The sequence below is a fragment of the Denticeps clupeoides genome, chromosome 8, assembly GCF_900700375.1.
Source record: "Denticeps clupeoides chromosome 8, fDenClu1.1, whole genome shotgun sequence".
Classification (NCBI taxonomy): domain Eukaryota; kingdom Metazoa; phylum Chordata; class Actinopteri; order Clupeiformes; family Denticipitidae; genus Denticeps; species Denticeps clupeoides.
The window spans coordinates 22,332,284-22,352,757 of NC_041714.1; the positions used below are offsets into that span (position 1 = coordinate 22,332,284).

At 47.4% G+C, this 20,474-nt stretch overlaps 1 protein-coding gene across 2 annotated transcripts; it reads left to right on the forward strand.

Moving 5' to 3' along the window:
• Positions 1-1,631: 1,631 nt before the first annotated feature.
• Positions 1,632-20,256, forward strand: arhgap17a (Rho GTPase activating protein 17a). 2 transcript variants are annotated; one of them, XM_028987969.1, is made up of 20 exons: positions 1,632-1,958; positions 6,302-6,341; positions 8,533-8,637; positions 8,736-8,812; positions 8,985-9,096; positions 9,562-9,638; positions 9,721-9,838; positions 10,950-11,018; positions 11,899-11,980; positions 12,325-12,452; positions 13,482-13,593; positions 13,672-13,753; positions 13,857-13,937; positions 14,031-14,144; positions 14,232-14,323; positions 14,412-14,568; positions 16,191-16,424; positions 17,998-18,110; positions 18,472-18,984; positions 19,299-20,256. In XM_028987969.1, exons 1-20 carry the CDS (start codon positions 1,906-1,908, stop codon positions 19,403-19,405), a joined length of 2,466 nt encoding a protein of 821 aa, XP_028843802.1. In that variant the 5' UTR covers positions 1,632-1,905; the 3' UTR covers positions 19,406-20,256. The 2 variants fall into 2 exon arrangements, with proteins under 2 accessions (XP_028843802.1, XP_028843803.1); XM_028987970.1 differs by lacking the exon at positions 16,191-16,424.
• The last annotated feature ends 218 nt before the right edge of the window (positions 20,257-20,474 follow it).

The window sequence follows — 20,474 nt, forward strand, 5'->3', positions numbered from 1 at the left end:
TTCGGCTCCCTTGAGGTAGCGAGCGCTGTGCATTTCGTCCAGAGAGGGTAAAGAACAGCCAATGATTTCCTCTTAATCCCTTTTTACAACACAAATGACACTTTAGAACATTTCCAGTCTGGCTTTAGACAAAAGCGCAGTGAATGCACCTTCTCACATCATCTGACCAGGACCTCTTCTCTATGTTAGTTCACTTTCATTTTCAGACAACTTACAATCAGTCATAACAGGTTTGAACCTGTGACTTCATTGTCTTCTGGTTCATAGTTGGGTGTGTTACTACCACCGTACCCCAGTGTAAATCTCAGGTTCAGAGGCTGGATGACCCGAAACTTTCTGATGCTCAGCTCGGATGGGGCCGGTGAAGTGGCCCTGTTATCGGAAGTTTGCTGGTTTGAATCCCGGTCTGCCAAGGTGCCACTGAGGTCCCCTTGATGAAGGTAGCGTCCCCACACACTGCTCCCTGGGCCCCTGTCATGGTGCCTACTGCTCACCAAGGGTGATGGTTAAATACAGAGGTCACATTTCACCATGTGCAGCAGTGTTTTCACTGGCCCTAAAGGGGCTGGACTTACAGAATTAATATATTGTGCAAACGTACATTTCGTACATGTCGCTGAAAGTACATTCACACAAAAATGACAGAAGTTTTATTTGTAGCTGGAATGTTTTCTCAAGCGCAACATCGTGTCATTTGCAGTACTTTTCCCGGACGCAAGAGGGCACTGCTTATTTAAATATTGCACCTCCACCATCACCATCATCTGATGAAAGTGGACAATGATTTTTTTTACAACGTAAAAGAAAAGACACACGGAATTCATATTCACCAGAATATGGTGAACCCTGGACGAAAATAAAAAGTGGATGCTGGACATTATTCTGTCAGGGACAGATCTATCTATCTATCTATCTATCTATCTATCTATCTATAAATGCTCTGTACTGTTCTGTACTTCTGCATCTTCACTATCTCAGTCTGCATAATTAAGTATGTTAGTCGTAGCATCTATAATTTTCATCAATGTAATTCCTGCCTACTACGTATATCATAATGCCATTGCTTTTTATCTTGCTTGGCAAATATCATTTTTAGTTTTTACGTTGTTTTTACGTTGTCCCGTCCCCACACGCTGCTCCCCGGGCGCCTGTCGTGGTGCCCACTGCTCACCAAGGGTGACGGTTAAATACAGAGGACACGTGTCACCGTGTCACCGTGTGCTGTGCTGCTGTGTATCACAGTCACGTCACTTTCTTTCAATGAAGTTCGCTTTGACTGATAGACTAAAAAAGATTGTTTTTATTTTTAAAAATGTGCCATTAATAGGGAGAGAGAGAGAGGAGGGGGATGGGGGGGAGGGAGAGAGAGGGACGTAGAGAGAGAGAGAGAGAGAGAGAGGAGGGGGTCGAGGGAGGGTGGTAGAGAGGGAGGGGGTCGAGGGAGGGTGGTAGAGAGGGAGGGGGTCGAGGGAGGGTGGTAGAGAGGGAGGGGGTCGAGGGAGGGGGTAGAGAGAGAGAGAGGAGGGAGGTAGAGAAAGAGAGAGAGAGAGAGAGAGAGAGAAAAGGAGGGGGTCGGGGGGGGGGGGGTAGAGGGAGGGGAGAGAGAGAGAGAGAGGGGGGGGTATAGCCTTCACTTCCTGCCTGTAGACGCCATCAGCTGTAGTGCTGCTGGGAAGTAGAGACCCGAACGTCCCGCCGCCGGAGCTCATTTCTCCCTCCGGCTCCGACATGGATTAAGTTGGCGGCGCAGGGGACCGAGGACCGGACGCGACCCTCCACAACATGTTCATCCGGGCGCCCGCTGCCCTCCGACACTTTTTCCGCCGCTCGGTTCGCCAGCCCGACGTGCGCTAAGCTAAACCCGACAGAAAGTTGAGCAGCAGCGAGCAACTCTCCCTTCCCACCATGAAGAAGCAGTTCAACCGGATGAAGCAGCTCGCCAACCAGACGGTGGGCAGGTACGGCGATTTTCACCCCTTTTACCCCCAATCTGTTCTGCAGCGACCCCCGAATCACTGCTTTCACCCAGAAATCCATCTCGGCTCGCAGCTTTCCATTGTGTCATTTCGCCACGGACGCTATGGAACTATAAATAATTCCAAACCTGTACAGTTTTAACCCGACGGACTTTCTGGGTCGTTCTTCCAACTTTAAACGTTACGACAACTTTCCACGAACGTTGCCGCAACGTTTCTTTTTAGACCGGCGAGCCCTTGATGTTAATTTCACACGGACGATAATTCTCCTGAAAACGACCAAACGACGCCGCAAGTAGGCTGGTGACACAGTTCCGAGCACGTTATTACAGGCCACGGCAAGCTTCCATCTCACACTCCATACCTGCTGACCTGTTCATCGCCGATATATCACCCTGTTGTTTTCTTTTTGCTCTTCCATCAATTATATACCGTGATGATGTCATATCACTTGACCTTTGACCTGTGACCCAACACGTCAGTGCCCCTGATGAATGGCAAAGCGTGGTTTCAGGAGCCACCTGTAGAAATGCGATGGCATCTTGTCCGGATCTAATCTTCTAACGCCGATCCCGAGTGCCCGATTATGGGAACGAGCTACGGAAAGCAGGGCGACTTTCGGGTGTGTTGTACCAAGTTTTGGCGATGCCACCGTGCCTGCGGGTGGGGCCGACTGAGTGGCACCGTCTGAGTAGCCCTTCTGAATGGGCTTCCAGGTCCCCACGCTGCCTTCACCTGCGTCAGGTGGGATTACTCCTCCCTGACACACTTTGTAGGCAACTACGCTACTTCAACACTATAACATTATGGCCATAAAAAACGGGGGAAAAAAATCAACTATAATCTTGTTAGTATTGTAAAAAAAAAAAAAAACCTCTAAAACAGCCTTGCGTCGTGTTCTGTGTAGGTTATGATGTCTTTCGCATATTTGTTTGGTAAATGCTCGTAGTTCGGGGTCTACGGTCATTGACATCGTGGCATGTTCGTGCTCCCCGTTTGAGAGTGTTTGCAGATGGAAAATATTCCTCTGCCGGGGGCAGTGGTGGCCCTAGCGGTAAAGTACCAAGGGTGATTGTTAAATACAGAGGACACGTTTCACTGTGTCACCGCGTGCTGTGCTGCTGTGTTTCACAATGACACTTCACTTTATCACTTTATTCGGTAGCAGAAGCCGCGTTAATGGCGATGGGAATGCTGGGAAAATCGCCTCCAGGGTCCCTCATCACTTCCTTTACGCATTTTTACCAGCGATAAATGAAGAGGTGCGCGATGCACAAAGCGGACCGGCCTCGGGCGGGGCGGGGCCGCCGATCTCGAGCGGTTCCCCCCCGAGTTCCTGCGATTGTCCAGAGGAGGAACGTTCTGTTCGGGAAGTCTCCCCCGGCTCGTCCGTTAAACAGGAAGTGGCCCCGAGGAAAGGCCGTTTTCAAAGAAGGCCTGGTGCTCAGGTGTTCCGCGTTCTCTTCAGGTTCATACGCTGTAAACTACCACGTTTTACACCGTCGGTGTAAAACTACCGGAAAATCCGCTTGGTGACGCCGCAAGCGTGGCCTTGTACGGGAGGGTAATATAGGCCAACTAACGCCAGTTGTGCACCGTGATCGGACTGGTGGTGATGGGCGGCTCCCCTCATCGCGGAAGAATGGGGCGGGGCTCTGCCTCGAGTCAGGAGCGGCGTGGCCGGGCCCACTTTTCCGGATAAACGCGGCACGTTTGCGGCGAGCTTTTCACGCTCCGTGTGGCGCGGGCCGGGTGCTGAGGCGGCAGGAACATTGTCCGGCTGCCGGCCTGTTGGGTTTGGTGAGAGAGTTTAACAGCCACTCACGGTCATCAGCTCATGTGAACACCGCGACCTGCGTGTCACCGGCTGCGATAAGGCCGCCGGGCCGAGGCCATTTCTTCAGTAAATATCCAGTGTTTGATGGCAAAACCCTGAACGTGGTGGCGGCGGCAGGTCCGGTTTTTACCGCGTGACTCGCGCTCGACACAAGACGGCATTTCGCGTGGAAGCGAGCTCTACGTCGGCTACTGGCCGTGACGCCGGGACCAGAACATGGACAGTCCCCCCCCCTGGAGACACTCAGGGCTAAGTGTCCTGCTCAGGGACACTATGGTAGTAAGTGGGGTTTGAACCCGGGCCTTCTGGTTCACAGTCGAGTGCGTTACCCGCCAGGCCACCACCACAGAAGGTCCCAGAAAAGAGCATTCCGGACCTGTAACCCGAGGAATCCCTCGCCGAGGCTCCGCCCTCCGTCTGCCGACGATGAGTCAGAGGTTTTCCCTGCAGCCCCTCGGGTTGCCGCGGCGACAGCCGGGTGTAAACACACAGAGGGAGTGTATATGTTACCGCGGTGTGTAACACTGACTCACACACGTTACTATTAAACAAAAACAACACGTTAATAGCGATAGTGAGCAATACACGAGGAAGCGAGTATTAGCGGCAGTCGTTGTGCGCTTCCTTTGTGTTGTGCCACCACCAAGAGATTCTGGATTATTCCTAAAGATCTGTATGGGTTTAGGATTTGATAAAGAGCCTGTCATTAGTCATTCGACAAGCATTTCATTTTATTTCCCCGTCACTGTTTGTGCTCCTGGAGCGCATTAAATGTGATGTAGAACCAGAATTACTGTTTTCCAGACAATACAGAGCATTTTACCGTGTTGATAATTGATATTTCTTTAATTTTCCCATCAGATTACACTGCAAACAAATAAAATAAACTAAACAAACAAAAAAAAATGCTGCCTCATGTTCATTCTCTGGCCATCGAGAGCATAAAGGGGATTACACGGCCTTCCCCTCACCTCCCGCGAGGCACCCGGCTACCGCGGGGCTGCAGTTGAGTGGACTAAGCCTGCGTTTGCCAGACGGGCTTTACGGGTCTTATCTCCGAGGCTGTCGGGGATATTAATAGCTGCTAATGTGCGGTGAAAGTGCCGCGGTGGTAGGTAGGAGTGGGGCTGCACTTGCCCTTTTAGTGTTCTTTTTGGCGGCCTGTCTTCGTTTTACTTTTAGTCCAGTCTTTTGCACCCAGCAGGCATTTTAGTCTTTATTAGTCTTAGTCACATCCAGGCTCATTTTAAGTTTCAGTCCACAAAAAAAAAAGACTCTTTGAGTTTTAGTCAATGAGAACTGATGACATTTTTGTCTAGTTGTAGTATTTATGTCTTACGATTTACAGCACAGCACACAAATTTGTCCTCTGCATTTAACCCATAACCCTGAGTGAGCAGTGGGCAGCCATGACAGGTGCCCGGGGAGCAGTGTCAGGGGACGGTCCTTTGCTCAGTGGCACCTTGGCGGATCGGGAACCTTCTGATTATTGGGCCGCTTCCTTAACCGCTAGGCCACCACTGCCCCTAAAAAAAAAATTTAAGGCATTATGGCATTTGCTCAGGGACACAATGGTAGTAAGTGGGGTTTGAACCTGGGTCTGGTTCATAGGTGACTGTGTTGCACACTAGACTACTACACCCTAGACTACTACCACCTGGACACCATATAAGTGTGTCAGGTTTCGTAGAAGCTATTCAATCAACCATAATTTTTTCTGTATTACTTTTGTAGCTGTAATTGGAATCTCTGAGTCGCGTAGGCCTTTACCTTCTTCAGTCATGCGTTTCTATGGGATTAATGCTTGTGGGCGGAGCTATACCAGCCTTGCCAGTGTTGTGGCGTTTTCCTGGTGCCATGTAAGACTCGATTGCTAGTCCTTCCCGTCACGTTGCTTGACTTAAAGCAGCGATAATGTGCATGGCGCACTCGGCAGGGGCCGTGGTCCCAACAGGCCTGTGGCAGAGATTGCATTTGTTTAGGAAAGCGTCTCAAACCAATAACAGACCGACAGTAAAGAGCTGGGAGGGGAGAGTAGGGTAACTACTGTACGTCATGTGAGATTAGCCAAACATCGCTCTGTTGAGCATAAAATAAAACCCTTCAGTGATTTTGTTTGTACTTTCTGTTTTTCTGTGTGGCCGTGATTTTTTTAAGAAAACAGCAATTTCGCTGTCATTGCAGAGCAGAGATGCTCGATTTGACGTCTTAATATAGACAAAACAGACAGACAGACACGGGATTGTAGATTTAAACGTTTGCTGCAACAATAGTCTTTTCTTCAGAGACCACGTCTCCGTTTCCCCAGCACGTTCCACGCTGCGGCAGCGGTGAATCAGGCCCGGCGCTTCGGCTTATCGCTTGACATGTACTAACGCACAACCACAGACATGTTTGTCATTTCCCCTTTTCTAGTGGGATGATTCTAGCGGCTTCACAGGAATGTCGCTCTGCTGCCATTCAGCCTTCGATGTTTTCTCTGTTTCAGAGCCGAGAAAACAGAAGTGCTGAGTGATGATCTGTTACAGGTAAGAGCTGCACACCGTTCACACAACAGATATAAGAATGACAATTAAGCAGGGTTCCTACGGTCATTACACACCTTTGAGAAGAGAGTTTTGGCATAAGATATAAACATATAAAGTTCTGGAAAAGTCATTGAAACTGGATTGACCCGAGAACGAAGTACATGGTTCCCGAAAGACTGCATGAGAAACGCTTCTCTACATTTACAGCTGCAACGAAGTTTCATGTCTACAACTGGACATGAAAATTTGCCTTAGAGTAGTTCGAAAGTCATTGAAATTCCTTTCTAAAATGTGTAAGAACCCTGATTTAAGGCAACGTGCAGGCCATGTGCCCAGGTCATGCGGTTCCGATGGACAATGATGAGCATGAAATGTGCAAATATTGTTAAAGTGGAAAATATTGGCTTCACTTGACCGTGAACGTGCACCCCCCTGGAACTTCAGACACCCTTCCTGAGTGATCATTTGCTCCCACGCCCCGTGGACTCATCTCTGGAATGCCATTTCTTGCTGCGGGATTTCTGTTTGTTGGTATTTTTATCGTCCGCTCTCTCAGCTGTCTTGTAGAGCACGTTGGAGATTTCTGAAGGCGGTGTCTGATGTGACGTGTCCACATTTCGACTAATTATATCCATCAGATCGTACGAGAAGCTCCAGCGGGGTTCCGTCTGTCCTGCCGACTGACGGAAGTAATCGAATGGAGTCTTTTGCAATGTCCATTCTCCCAGGCCCCGTGGGAGCTCTGTGTCCCGTCTTGAAGCTCTCTGCTCCTGTTTGGTCTCGCACCAGCTGTCTGCTGACACGCGGTCTTGAAAAAGGCGATTCCGTCAGCACCCCACCCCTCCATGTTTGGATTAGAGCAGCTCCCCGGGCCGGGATCTCTGTCAGCAGGAAGTGGCAGCGCGCCACTTGTTCCCGTGCCAGGTACGGGCCGGTGGGAGGGTCTGGAATGACGCAGAGGACACTGGGAAGAGTGGAGGAGTTATCTCCTGTTCTGGCCTGAGGAATTTCTGGATTGCCGTGCTGTTTTTGGACGGAGCAGCATTTCCCTTTCTCCCCCCCTTCCTCGCCGACTTTCTCTCCCAGGCTTGTCCGGGCACACACTGACGCGCTCAACTCGTAATCCCGCTTCTAAACCTGCCTTGTTTTCCACCGACTGCATTCTTCCCACACTTCTGTACCAGTAAAACGGCACATTTGTAATGCTGTGGCCCGTGTCACCTCCTTGTCGAGTGTTTTTCGTTCCTCTTATGGGAGTGGCGCTGTTAATCACACCAGACATTCCGAGCTGCCTCCATTTTGTGTGGAAAATGCCCTGTAGCATCGAAAGGCCCCTCCTCACATGTTCCTGTACTGTGGCCTTAGTGCTGAGTGTCGGTGGGGGGGGGGGTTGTGAGATTGATCCTAATATTCCGTGGACGTCTCCGCCTTAGTCTCCGCCTCCACTCGTTCAGAGGCAGCGGTGCATACTGCGCACGTGAGGAAGACCAAGTGGTCAGGACCAGCCATAAAGCGACCACACCCAATAACATGCAGCACAGGAGTGGGAGACATCAGTCACGGACAGCCTCGCCCCTCCTGGTGCTGTAGTGTCCTTTACTGAAGCTGGAGAGAACACGGTATTCTCCATGGAAAGGGGCGCTGCAAACCCATTAGACCTGATGTGTGGAAAAAAGACAGCCCCGTATGTGTGTGCAGTACTGCATGGCTGGAAAATGTGGTAAGGTGTTGACGATGCCCCGTAACGAGTCGTAAAATGGGTGGCGGAGCCCCATGTCATGCAGTGTGTACTCCTGCCCCTGCCTCCCCGTACAGCCCGAGTGATGATGTGGTGGTGTACAATTGTTGAATAGATTTGCAATATGTTTAGTGGCCCAAAAATAGTTTACACGTCAACATCTTGAGTTGTTGTGGTTACTGGATTTCAGTGATGTCTCAGGTTATTACTATTTCTGTCTTATGTCTGTATTTGTATGTTTAGCGACTTACAATCAGGGACAGTCCCCCCCTGGAGACATTCAGGGTTAAGTGTCTTGCTCAGGGACACGATGGTAGTAAGCGGGATTTGAACCTGGGTCTTCTGGTTCACAGGGGAGTGTGTTACCCGCTAGGCTACTACCACCCTAGTACTCACCCTAGTGTGAGCCGTTATTGATTTTTTTTACCCCCCACCCCATACTCTGTCGCACAGATCGAGCGACGCATGGAGATGGTGCGCATCGTGTCCCACAACACACACAAGAGACTTGTGACGTGTCTGCAGGGACAAATTGGGACGGACGCCGAGAAGAGACACGTAAGCGGCATCCTGACATACCCTCGAAACCTGTACAACAGATCATGACATTAACCAACTGCTGTTGTGATGGACTTTCCCCCCCCCCCCCACTACAGAAAAAACTCCCTCTCACAGCACTTTCACAAGCCATGCAGGATGGTGGCAGTCAGCTGGGAGAGGAGTCCCTTATTGGGTGAGAGGTCACACACACACACACTTCTCCAGCACAGTCATATCTGACCATTAGAGTGAACATTAGGCATTGATTGTTACCAGAAGTGGTGATGGCTGCTGGGAAAGGCTGTATTAATGAGTGAGGTGGTGTGTGTGTGTGTGTGTGTGTGTGTGTGGGTGTGCATCTGCAGTAAAATGATGGAGGTGTGTGGTGACGCTGAGACCCGTCTGGCATCGGTATTAATGCAGCATGAAGTTCAGATGGAGAAGGATGTCCTGGACCCCCTGAATCAACTGGCAGAGGTGAGGGGACAAACTTTGAAACCCATCAGCCTTAGCTCTTGTAGCTATCAGAGAGTTCCACAAGAGGTTCACCTGCAGCTCGGTTGCCTCAAATGTATTCTTCTGCATCTAAGAATTCAATAGAGCTGTACAACAGTTCATTGGGGCAGTGGTGGCCTAGCAGTTAAGGAAACGGCCCCATAATCATAAGGTTGGCGGTTCGAATCCCGATCCGCCAAGGTGCCACTGAGGTGCCACTGAGCAAAGCACCGTCCCCACACACTGCTCCCCGGGCGCCTGTCATGGCTGCCCACTGCTCACTCAGGGTGATGGTTAAATGCAGAGGACAAATTTCACTGTGTGCACCGTGTGCTGTGCTGCTGTGTATCACAAGTGACAATCACTTCACTTCAATTGGTTGATTTGAGCTAATTTGTCGTCTTAGTCTGTTATGAATCGCTTTCTTTTTTCCCCCCCATCACCCAGCTGGACATTCCCAACATCATGAAGCAGAGAAAGCAGCTGTCCAAGCTGGTCCTGGACTATGACTCTGCTAGAGCGAGGTATTTGGTTGGTGCCCAGATCACGCCAGTGGCATATCTACTGAACGTTCAGCACAGTAACCCCTGCTGCCTCCTCCTCCAGGTGGTTGCAGGCAACCAAGTCCATGATCTCAGGAACAAACACTCTAGCTCTTACTGCTAAAGCCGATTCTCTGAAAGAAGAGGTGGATGAAGCAATGAACAAAGTAGAACAGTGCAAGGTAAGTGTGAGCCTGTAACTCCATGAACACACTCTCCATTATCAATGAACAGTGCTTAAATAGGGTGTGTCAAAGTTTTTTAAATTCAGCTTTTTGAAATTATATATAGACAGTACAGGCCAAAAGTTTGGACACCTTCTCATTGAACTTAACAAAAAAAAGGTGAAATAAGTGAAAACATGTTTTATATTCTAGTTTCTTTGCTCTGATTACTGCTTTGCACACTCTTGGCATTCTCTCGATGAGCTTCAAGAGGTCGTCACCTGAAATTCTTCCCCAACAGTCTTGAAGGAGTTCCCAGAGGTGTTTAGCACTTGTTGGTCCAGCTCACCCCAAACCATCTGGATTGGGTTCAGGTCCAGTGACTGTGGAGGCCAGGTCTCCACTTTTTGTGTTAAGTACAGAACTCCACATGTGTTCATTCATAGTTTTGGTGCCTTCAGTCAGAATCTACCAACGTAAATGGTCATGAAGATAAAGAAAACACATTGAATGAGAAGGTGTGTCCAGACTTTTGACCTGTACTGTATTTAATGTAACACCTATATCATATTTGTAGCTTGTACCGAAGGCAACTGAACCGTGATATACTGAGTGACACAGGTTATGGCAACAGGTTTTTATTATTATTCATAAAAAACTGTAAATTTCCATGTTTTTAGCAACGAGGTGGTGGAAAAGATATGATTCTAAAGCATCTGCGGCTATTCACTTTCTTACATGTAAAAACGTACTGCCTCTGTTAAACATGCTACTGAGACACCACAGCTCTTTCTGGCTATGACCTGTGATCCCTGTCTCATGGATTCACCCCCAAATGCGTCAGCTTTTATGCCCTGCCACAAATCTGACCATCCTCTGCGGCAAATCTCGGCGGGGAATTGAGGAAACAGCACGTGCCTCTCATTAGCTTCAATGAACGCAGTGGAGGATCTATAAGGCTAATGGAGGAGATGTTAAGTACTGGTGGCGAGTTTGGTCGGTGCCAAAGTGTTCCAGTAACCATCATACGGGCCAAACCGCGTGACTCGGCACTATTGCGCCACCTAGGTAAAAACTACAGAGAATATCCGTGATGATGATTCATATCTGTTAATCATGTCATTTCTAGGACCAACTGGCAGCAGATATGTACAATTTCTCTTCGAAAGAGGGTGACTATGCTCGGTATTATGTAATGGTAAGTAAAGTGTTTGTTATTTATAAAATCATAGTCTTTCATAGAATATGGTGTGTTCTGTTCTGGCTGGTGCTGTGGATATATCAGAATGATTGTTCTGTTTTAAATATAAAACAGAATATAATAATGGAAGTCATTGTTTGGGCACAAGGCTGTAAAGCGGATTTAATGTCACTAGCGGATATCAATATTGTTTTAATATTAGATCATATACAATAGTAATCATCTTACACTACCAGTCAAAAGTTTAGCTGCACGTCCATTCATTTATGGGCCTCGAAGACACAGGACTATTTAATAACACATTAATAATAAAGAACAAAGCAAACAGGGCAAACAAATGAACATTTTGCCAAATCAGGGAGGTTTTATTGTGATTGCGGCATTTCCCTCCACCACCTTAAGTTAAATGTGGGAGGTTTTCCAACAGTCCTGAAGGTTTCTACTGAACACTTTCTTATCATCCACTCGTGTTAATGAGCATGTTGTCATTTGAATATGACAATAGTGAACAAAGCAGCCATGAAGGTAAAAAAAGGGAAAGCACAGATTCAAACATACATCACTTTCTCCTCATGCAACAAGTACTAAATGTTAGTACCTGTTACATCTACTCATACACATTTGATGTCCTCTTGTCAGAAGAGTTTAAATGGCTTCCAGCCTTTGGTCCCACAAGTTTAGTATATCATGATTCATCCCTCTATTGTGAATTGTAGTATTCAAAGTTGTCCTAAACTCTTTGATTCTGTAATTGCATGTGTGACGCTCTGTCTGTCTGTCTGTCTGTGTGTGTGTGTGTGTGTGTGTGTGTGTGTGTGTGTGGTTTTCTCTCTCTCTCTCTCTCTCTCTCTCTCGTGTGTATGTGTTCTGTTCTCAGCTGCTGGAAGCACAGGCAGATTACCACAGAAAATCTCTGTCGGTGCTGGAGAGTGTCCTGCCCACCATACAGGCAGAGCAGGGTATGTAGGGTGACCAGCGGGCTCCCACCGTTCCCACCGATTCATTTAATCTCTCTGTGTTCGTAGTTCCACATTTAGCAGGAAAAACACAAAGCTGAACTTTCATTACTGACTCACCGTGAGTCACAGTTTGCCTACCTGCTTTCCCGCTGTCTCACACACACACACACGCACACACGCACGCACACACACGCACGCACACACGCACGCACACACACGCACGCACGCACGCAATCAGAAAGGACATTTTTGTGCTCCTAATGATTTGAAATATCTGTGCCATTTCACTTCAAAACTCAATATGAAAGTATCTGACCAGTCAATCATGTTTTTCTCCCCCTCAGACTCCTGGACCGAGAAGCCGGCGTTTGGCACAGCACTGGATGAGCACCTGAAGAGGAGTGGCAGAGACATCGCCCTGCCCATGGAGGCGTGCGTGATGATGCTGCTGGAGACGGGCATGAGGGAGGAGGTATGGCTCCAGTTCTATCATTTGTGGAAGAAAGACTATAAAGTGGCACCTCAGTGGAACCTTGGCGGATCGGGATTCAAACCGGCAAACTTCTGATTACAGGGCCGCTTCCTTAACCACTAGGCCACCACTGCCACCGTTTCACTGACTATTTCATAATAGGAGGTGACACGCTAATTTCTAAAACCCAGCATGAGGATTCAAAGGATCCTGTGTCTATGTGGATTTATGTGGGATTTAAATATACAATCAATAATATATATTATATTATATAGTCTTTATGGATCAATATACTGGTTATGCATATAATCTGCCTGATATCCTAAATCTTGATTTATGTCCCTCTCTGGGAAACATTGTTACTGCATTGTTGTAAAAAAAAAAAAAAATTATATAATAACTTGTCTAATAAATTGGAATATCATGGGAAAATGTCTTGTTTTCATAATTAAATTAAAGAAGGTTAACCTTCGTATGTTGTATATTAATTACACATAATTTGAAATAATCAAATCTATTCTCCTTTGTTGTCCCTGGCTGGTGGAACGACTTGCCCTGCTCCACTCGACTAGCCGAGACTACCACCTTTGAAAAACATTTGAAAACTCAGTTGTTTAAAAAGTATTTAAAACGAGTCTAACACACACACACACACACACACACACACAAAATTAAATAAAATAAAAAATTCCCCTGCATGTTCTATTCTCGACAAGTTTGGCCTTATCAGGGCTCTTAGTTTTGAAACTCACAATCAATAGAAACCGAATGAGAATTGCTGGTGTCTTCCTCTTGTAAGTCGCTTTGGATAAAAGTAAAGTAAATAAATTTGTTTTATGTTGGTTTTGAGTCTGATTTGAATATAACCTATAATCAGGCCACCAAAGATTCATTCAGGGGAAGTGAATGAATAATCAGAAGGTTGGTGGTTCGAATCCCGATCCGCCAAGGTGCCACTGAGGTGCCACTGAGTGGCAATGTGTGTTTCTTTTTTAATTTTTTTTTTATTTTGATTTCGCTCTCACACAGGGTCTCTTCCGAATCGCTGCAGGAGCTTCAAAGCTGAAGAAGCTGAAAGCCGCTCTGGACTGTTCCACGTCTCAGCTGGAGGAGTTTTACTCGGACCCCCATGCTGTTGCTGGTATGACTGCTGTTCTCTATCAGCTGTGCTTTGCTGCTTTACTGAAGTTGCTGTAATTCTTGGTCATTATCTTACCAGGCGCACTGAAGTCCTACCTGCGGGAGCTGCCCGAGCCCCTGATGACTTTCCAGCTCTACGATGACTGGATTCAAGCATCAAAGTAAAATACAGTGATTTTGTGACCCCTTATTTCAGAACAACTGGATTTTGTTGTAAGTGCTGATTCCCCCCAATTTCTCTTTTTTTTTTTTTTACCTCCAAAGTGTTCCTGATCCAGACAAGCGGTTACAGGCCCTGTGGGTGACTTGTGACAAACTACCAAAGAACAACAAAGCCAACTTCAGGTTATTTCCACCCCAAATTCAGTAAATGGTTCAAATGTACTGTAAATGTGTCAAATGGTCATGTGTTCATTGAGCTTTCTATGCGTTTTACAGATATTTGGTGAAATTCCTGGCTAAGCTGGCCCTAGAGAGTGAGGTCAATAAGATGACCCCTAGCAACATAGCTATTGTCCTCGGACCAAACCTGCTGTGGGCCAAAAATGAGGGGTAAGGGTTCCCATGCAATGAGGAGACCGCATGTCCAACCGCACTGACTGTTCCTCATTACCATTTTTTTTCCTTCTTTCATTATAGGACTCTAGCAGAGATGGCAGCTGCCACTTCAGTCCATGTGGTGACCATCATCGAGCCGATCATCCAGCACGCGGACTGGTTCTTCCCGGAAGGTAGCGCTCCCGTTTGCATTGTTAGCATTCAAGCATTGAGAGCTTGCCATGTAGAATGGTGGTATATTCTGCTTCCTGTCTACCTCAGATGTGGACTTTAACGTGTCTGAGATTTTTGCCATGCCAACGCCGGTCTCCAACCACACTAACCACCTGACCACGCCGGACTCTGACTCCGGAGGCTGTGAAAGGAAGAGGCCGTGCAGTATGGTTGGGCCAGAGGCCGACACCCCCCGCAGGGACAGGTGAATACTAATACTGCATATTACACTATATTATTTTATACTCCTCATATATTGTCAGTTGTCATATTGTCGTAGACTGGCAGGAATAAATGGAAGTGAGATACACAGCCTACATTTCCAAATATACACTATTTTCCACACTCATTTCACTGTGATTTTCTTAAAAAAAAAAAAAAAAAAAAAAAAAAATATATATATATATATATATATATATATATATATATATATATATATATATATATATATATATCTAATGTATGTATGTGTGTGTGTGTGTGTGTATATATCTATCTGTGTCTGTATGTGTGTATGTATGTCTGTGTGTGTGTGTGTGTGTGTGTGTGTGTGTGTGTGTGTGTGTGTGTGTGTGTGTGTGTGTGTGTGTGTGTCTCTCTCTCTCTCTCTCTCTCTCTCTCTCTCTCTCTCTCTCTCTCTCTCTCCAATTTTCATGCCTTCCCACCCATAATCATTTCAACCCCAGGGGTTGGCAACCACGGCTGTTTCATCCTTTTACTGTGCCTCCCTGTGGTTTTGGAAAATAAATAACAATTTTAGTGTATTTTGCTATTTATAAAATTGTACTTGTGAAATGTGAAGATTATTGTGATCTTGTAACATTAAAATGCAATGCGTTTAAATTTTTTGCGTATATGCCCGCCACCCCCAGCAGAGCTGTTAGTCACTTTGTTAAATCTGAAGCTTCTTGGGATGAGTAAACAGTTGCTTGCAATATTTATGAATTGTATCTGTCGAGTAAAAGTTGATAAGTACGTTTTGTCGAGTTGGTTAAGTTCCGGTGACCAGATCTCCCGCTTTCCCCGAACGTGTTCTGCCAGTTTTTAGACTCGTCTGTGTGATTTTAAGCGTTTGTCACATCATCGGTTTCTACAAGCATATTCATGCCAGTAATAAAACTGTGAAATACAAAAAAACTGCACTCACCAGCCTGCACTCACCGTACAGCCTCCGCAACTATATTCTTTATATAAATCAAATTTCACAAGCGACACAGTTTTGATACGTAGCATAATAGTACAAATGATATAGATGCATTGTTACCTTCATCTTACACGTCCAAAAGAATTTGCAGCTCCCATTGCTTTCGCTTTTGTGCAGTGCGGCTCCAAATGGCCCTTTGAGTGTTAAAGGTTGCAGACCCCTGTCCTCATGGTTAGAAAGCTGCACCCTTTTGCTAACCTTTTCCCAAACCCGATGAGACTGCTTTTACTAATATAATCATTGGATTAATGGAGCACAGCTGCAGAAGTTCCCGGTGTCCGTTGTCCTCTTTAACCGTGGTTCTGTGGGTTCTCTGTGGGGAAATGTCTGTCTCTCCCAGGTGGAACAACTGAGCGTCTCTCTGCGTCATAATCAGACTCTCCGGCAACGGGGGCCAAAACGCAGTTACAAAATCTATTGCCTCAGCATGTTTAATGGCAGGAAGTACAGAAATCCGCAGGAGTTTGCCAGACTGCGGTGGGTGATGTGTATAGCTGGGCTGATTGGATGCCGGCCAGCGCATGTGGTGTAACGGAGAGCTCAGGCTTTCCTCCTGGTAGAGGCCGTCTGGGATCGTCTGTGTGTCGCTGCTAGTGTCTGTTCACTGTCCACTCTCGTTGTAGCCCTGCTAACAAACCGCTGGAGCACACCCCGCGTAGAGGCAGCACCCTCACTAGAAAGCAGCACGCCTCGCCCGCCTTCCAGCCCCCACTGCCCCCGGTGGAGGCCGAGCTCCAACCCCAGCCGCCCGCCGCCGTGGGCCTGGGCTTGGAGTCCTGCCAGCCTAGTGTGGCACTGGGCATCGCTGCCCTGGCCACTGCACAGTCGCTTCTAGTCCAGCCCAGTGAGGAGGGCAGGTAAGAGTTTCAGGCTCCAATCAGACCGCAGGGTCCATGCCTCAATGGGCCAATCGCATCATACATATAATACCATCACATTGTGAGGAGGTGGAGTTGGATCAACATTGAGAATACAAACTACAGGGTGGGCCATTTATATGAATACACCTTAATAAAATGGGAATGGTTGGTGACATTGAACACATTTTATAAGTGGTCAGAAACTTGGAAATAACTCATGAAAGAATAAAGTTACGTTAAAACCATTGTTTTTCTTGTGAAATTACCAATAAATTTGATGTGTCACATGACCCTCTTCCTATTGAAAAAACAAAAGTTGGATCCAAGATGGCTGACTTCAAAATGGCCACTATGGTCACCACCCATCTTGAAAAGTTTGCCCCCTCACATATACTAATGTGCCACAAACAGGACATTAATATCACCAACCATTCCCATTTTATTAAGGTGCATCCATGTAAACGGCCCACCCTGTCTTTATGCCCGTGCTGCAGTTTCATCACACACTATGATGATGAGCTTCTAGTAAACCAAAGAATATCAAAGTAAATACAGGTTTAGTTGAAATAAAAAAAAATTCTTTGATTGTTGGACCATCATCTATAATACATAAAAAAAAGAAGACACAATAATATACTTATATTCCATTGTGTCAAATAGTTCCTCCAGTTTCAAAAACAACTACATATAAGACATAATAGTCAAAGTCAATTTTATTGTCATCTCACGATATACAAGTACACAGAGAGATGAGATCAGTGGAAATGGAAAAAAACCCGTAATATACTGCAGGTTGAGACAAACCAAAACCAACTAGAGCTGCTTTTCAGAAGGCCCGCCTGCCTGCGTCCAGACTGTGTTGACCAGCAGGCCCTGTTGTGTGTCGGCCACCCAGCCCACATGTTGGGGTCCTGGCTCGGCACCCGTTCCCACGCGGTGCTCGCGCTGTCTCCTCCCGCTGCTGCCCGAGCGTGGCGTGGGACCAGCTCAGAGCTGCACAGGCTGGACCCGTGCGTCTTAATGAACAGGGGGAGGGTTTAAGTCTGTGTGTTGGCGCTCTTTTACATTCATAAGTGCATGAGAAGGAGTTAAAGCCTGAAGGTCGGGATGAAACCTACAACAACTTTTCCTTTTTTTTTCCCCTTTCTTCCCTTGTATTCATTAGCTGTAACCCCAAAACCACATGGACATGATGTGGTCCTCCTCTCTCAGAGACAGATGTGTGCTGTTACTTACCTTCCTTCTGTCCATCCATCTGTCTGTATTTTCTACACCCCTCTGGCTTCTCCACCACTGATTTTAAAGTTGACTCTGCTTGAATGCCTTCTTCCTGTTGTATTTTATTCACGACGCGTGTTTCATTAAAAGGACACCAGCTGCAAAGATTTCTGACGTATAAAATTCCAAGCAAGTGGTGCGATTGTTGAAAAGAAGAAGCAGGCCATGCAAATAGAGCTTATTAAGCTTAGCATTTACAAGTGTGGGATGGTCGGGATATTTTTCAGCATCTTGACATTTTGCGGTGGCCTCAAACCCGTGCGGTCACTGTCATTGCTTTTTGTGGCTCCAGGTCAAAGGAGCCTGCGTCCACACCTCCGTCCCAGAGGAACAGTTCCGTGGGTTCAGGCCTGAGCGTGGGTACACCAGGGTCATCTGGGACCAGTCCACATCTGGCCCGCAGAGGTATGACACAAGATGCCTCCACTGTCGTCACGGTTGACGAGGAAAAGATCATTTGAGATAAAACAGTGAAAGTGAAGTGATTGTGAAACGCTGCAGAACAGCACACGTGTCCTCTGCATTTAACCCATCACCCTTGGTGAGCAGTGGGCAGCCATGACAGGCGCCCGGGGAGCAGTGTGTGACCTTCCATTTCCTTACCCGCTAGGCCACCGCTAGGCCACCCTTTTTATAGATTTGACACCTTTGAAAGATACAGATTCCTGACCTGGAAGTGTCAGGAGGTTGTAATGGGTGTACAGTCTTCATTTCTGATTTTTTTGTTATAGAAGGATCTTGGTTAAATTTTTTCTTCTCTTCCCAGGGACCAAAAAGCCAGCCCCTGCCCCACCCAAACCAGCCAATCCTCCTCCAGGACAGCCTGGCCCTCAGCTGGTCTCAGGAACTCCGCAGTCCCTCTCCCCCTCACCCAGACCCACCGCCACCATATCCCCCACCACTCCAAACCCGACACTGACGGTCAGCCAGCCGGCCACCACGCCACGCCGCCACTCCGCCAACCAGACGCCCATCCAGGCGCCCAACCATCCGCCCCCCCAGCCGCCAACACAGGCTGCCCCCCTGCCCCAACCTAACCAGAGCCCAGGAGAGCCTGGAGCCGACACGTCCCCGCCACGCACGCCCACCCCGCCCCACACTCCGCCTCCAACTACCACCCAATCAGAGGGCGCAGGAGCCCCGTATCAAACCGGCTCCCTTCCACGGCCGAACAGACCTGTCCCGAGGCCACGCCTCCGACCGAGCGTGCCCCCGCCCCCTCAGCCCCCACCAGCCAGTGACTCCAACGGCATCTGTAGCTCTGCATACAGAATGATGGGTGAGCATCGCCTGCATCATGGTCACACTGAACTCATGGTGCCTGTTCAAATCATGCATTCACCGTCTTTTAATATGATTTGGAATTTTATACATTTATTGCAAAGGCTGCACATGAGATTCAAACTCATCATCCAAATTGTATATCCAGGGATTTGAATCTAAGGATAATGATAGTAACCTGGACACACGCTGTGTGATTTTTATAGATATTTATATGATTAGATTTATTTAGATAATTGCTAATTAAAATATAGCCTGGATATTACTTTAGTCTGCACTAAAAGTCTGACCCGGGCTTTGATTCTGTGGCAGAACCCGGTTTCGTGCTGAAGGGTGCGTCCCGGGCCATCGTTCCCGAGCTCAACGTGGACCTGCAGCTCAAAGACGGCGAGCTGGACTCCGAGAGCACGGTGCTCTGAGCGCGACGCCGCCGGTCTCCCGCCGCCGCCGCCGCCGCTCTCTCCCAGTTACCAAAGCGCGTATGAGACCACCGGACCGGCCGCGTCCCTCGCACCCCAGCTTCAGACAATCACACCCCGTAACCCCGCCCCCTGGACATGGCTGAGCTTTCTGGCTGAAGTGGCCTTAATAACAGAAACCAAAAGGAATCCAGACTACACGGCTTCCCACTCTATTTATTTCTCTCAACACATTCCTGTGGCAGCGTCTCTCCTCTTTTTCAGCACAGCGCCGCGTATTAGCAGAAGTGCCTGCTGTGTCATGGCTGTGTGGTGTTTGTCATTATTTTGAAATAATCATGATTAAAGCCTTTGCTTTGGGGCATTAGTTTAACTGGCCAAAGTAAAAAAAAAAAATACTGAATGTAGTGCGAAACCAAGTTCAACATTTAGCCAAACGCTAAGACAGTCCTCAGACCCCCGGGTGAAGCGGGCGTGGCTTCAGTGTCCAGACCACACAGCCGTCGTCTCTCGTTCCCTTCCTGGGAGCGTGAAGACGGTGCCGTTTGACAATTGACGATCTGTTGGACGTAAATGACTGGTTGTGCGTTTCCATGGAAATGAAATGAGGTGTTTTTTTTTTTTTTCTTTTCTTTTCTTTTCTTTTCTTCCTTGGGTCTCTCTCTTCGCCCTGCTGCCTTATGCTGTTACACTAAGAAGCCTTTCTCCAGGGCAGAAATGCCCTTACACTAATGAAACGAATGTTGATGGTGCGATTAGAGCTCAGGAGTGAAACTGTGAGCTCAGAATTTGACAGAGGAGAAGGAGCGCTTGATACTCATTTTCAGAATAAAAAAAAAGCAAAAGATCAAGCGGCCTCAAGTCATTTCCTTACACACCCTGACTGTACGTGCAATGTACAAATCATCATTTGTGACGTCTCAATTACGAGTATTATGAGACAGTTCTACAGAAATGTTCTTTTCAGTCTTGAGTGTGAATTTCTTAGTAGTGTTCTGTCGCGTTAATACACTTATTTCATGTCATGGTCTCCCAGGTCAGAGTGAACACGAGTGAGTGGACCACCGGC

What these genes read in the sequence shown, in the direction of transcription:
- arhgap17a (XM_028987969.1), top strand. Translation starts at nt 1,906, where the DNA reads ATGAAGAAGCAGTTCAACCGGATGAAGCAGCTCGCCAACCAGACGGTG. An exon ending in CCCTGAATCAACTGGCAGAG is followed by an intron (nt 9,097 to 9,561) that starts GTGAGGGGACAA and finishes CCCATCACCCAG; the next exon opens with CTGGACATTCCCAACATCAT. An exon ending in GACTGGATTCAAGCATCAAA is followed by an intron (nt 13,754 to 13,856) that starts GTAAAATACAGT and finishes TTACCTCCAAAG; the next exon opens with TGTTCCTGATCCAGACAAGC.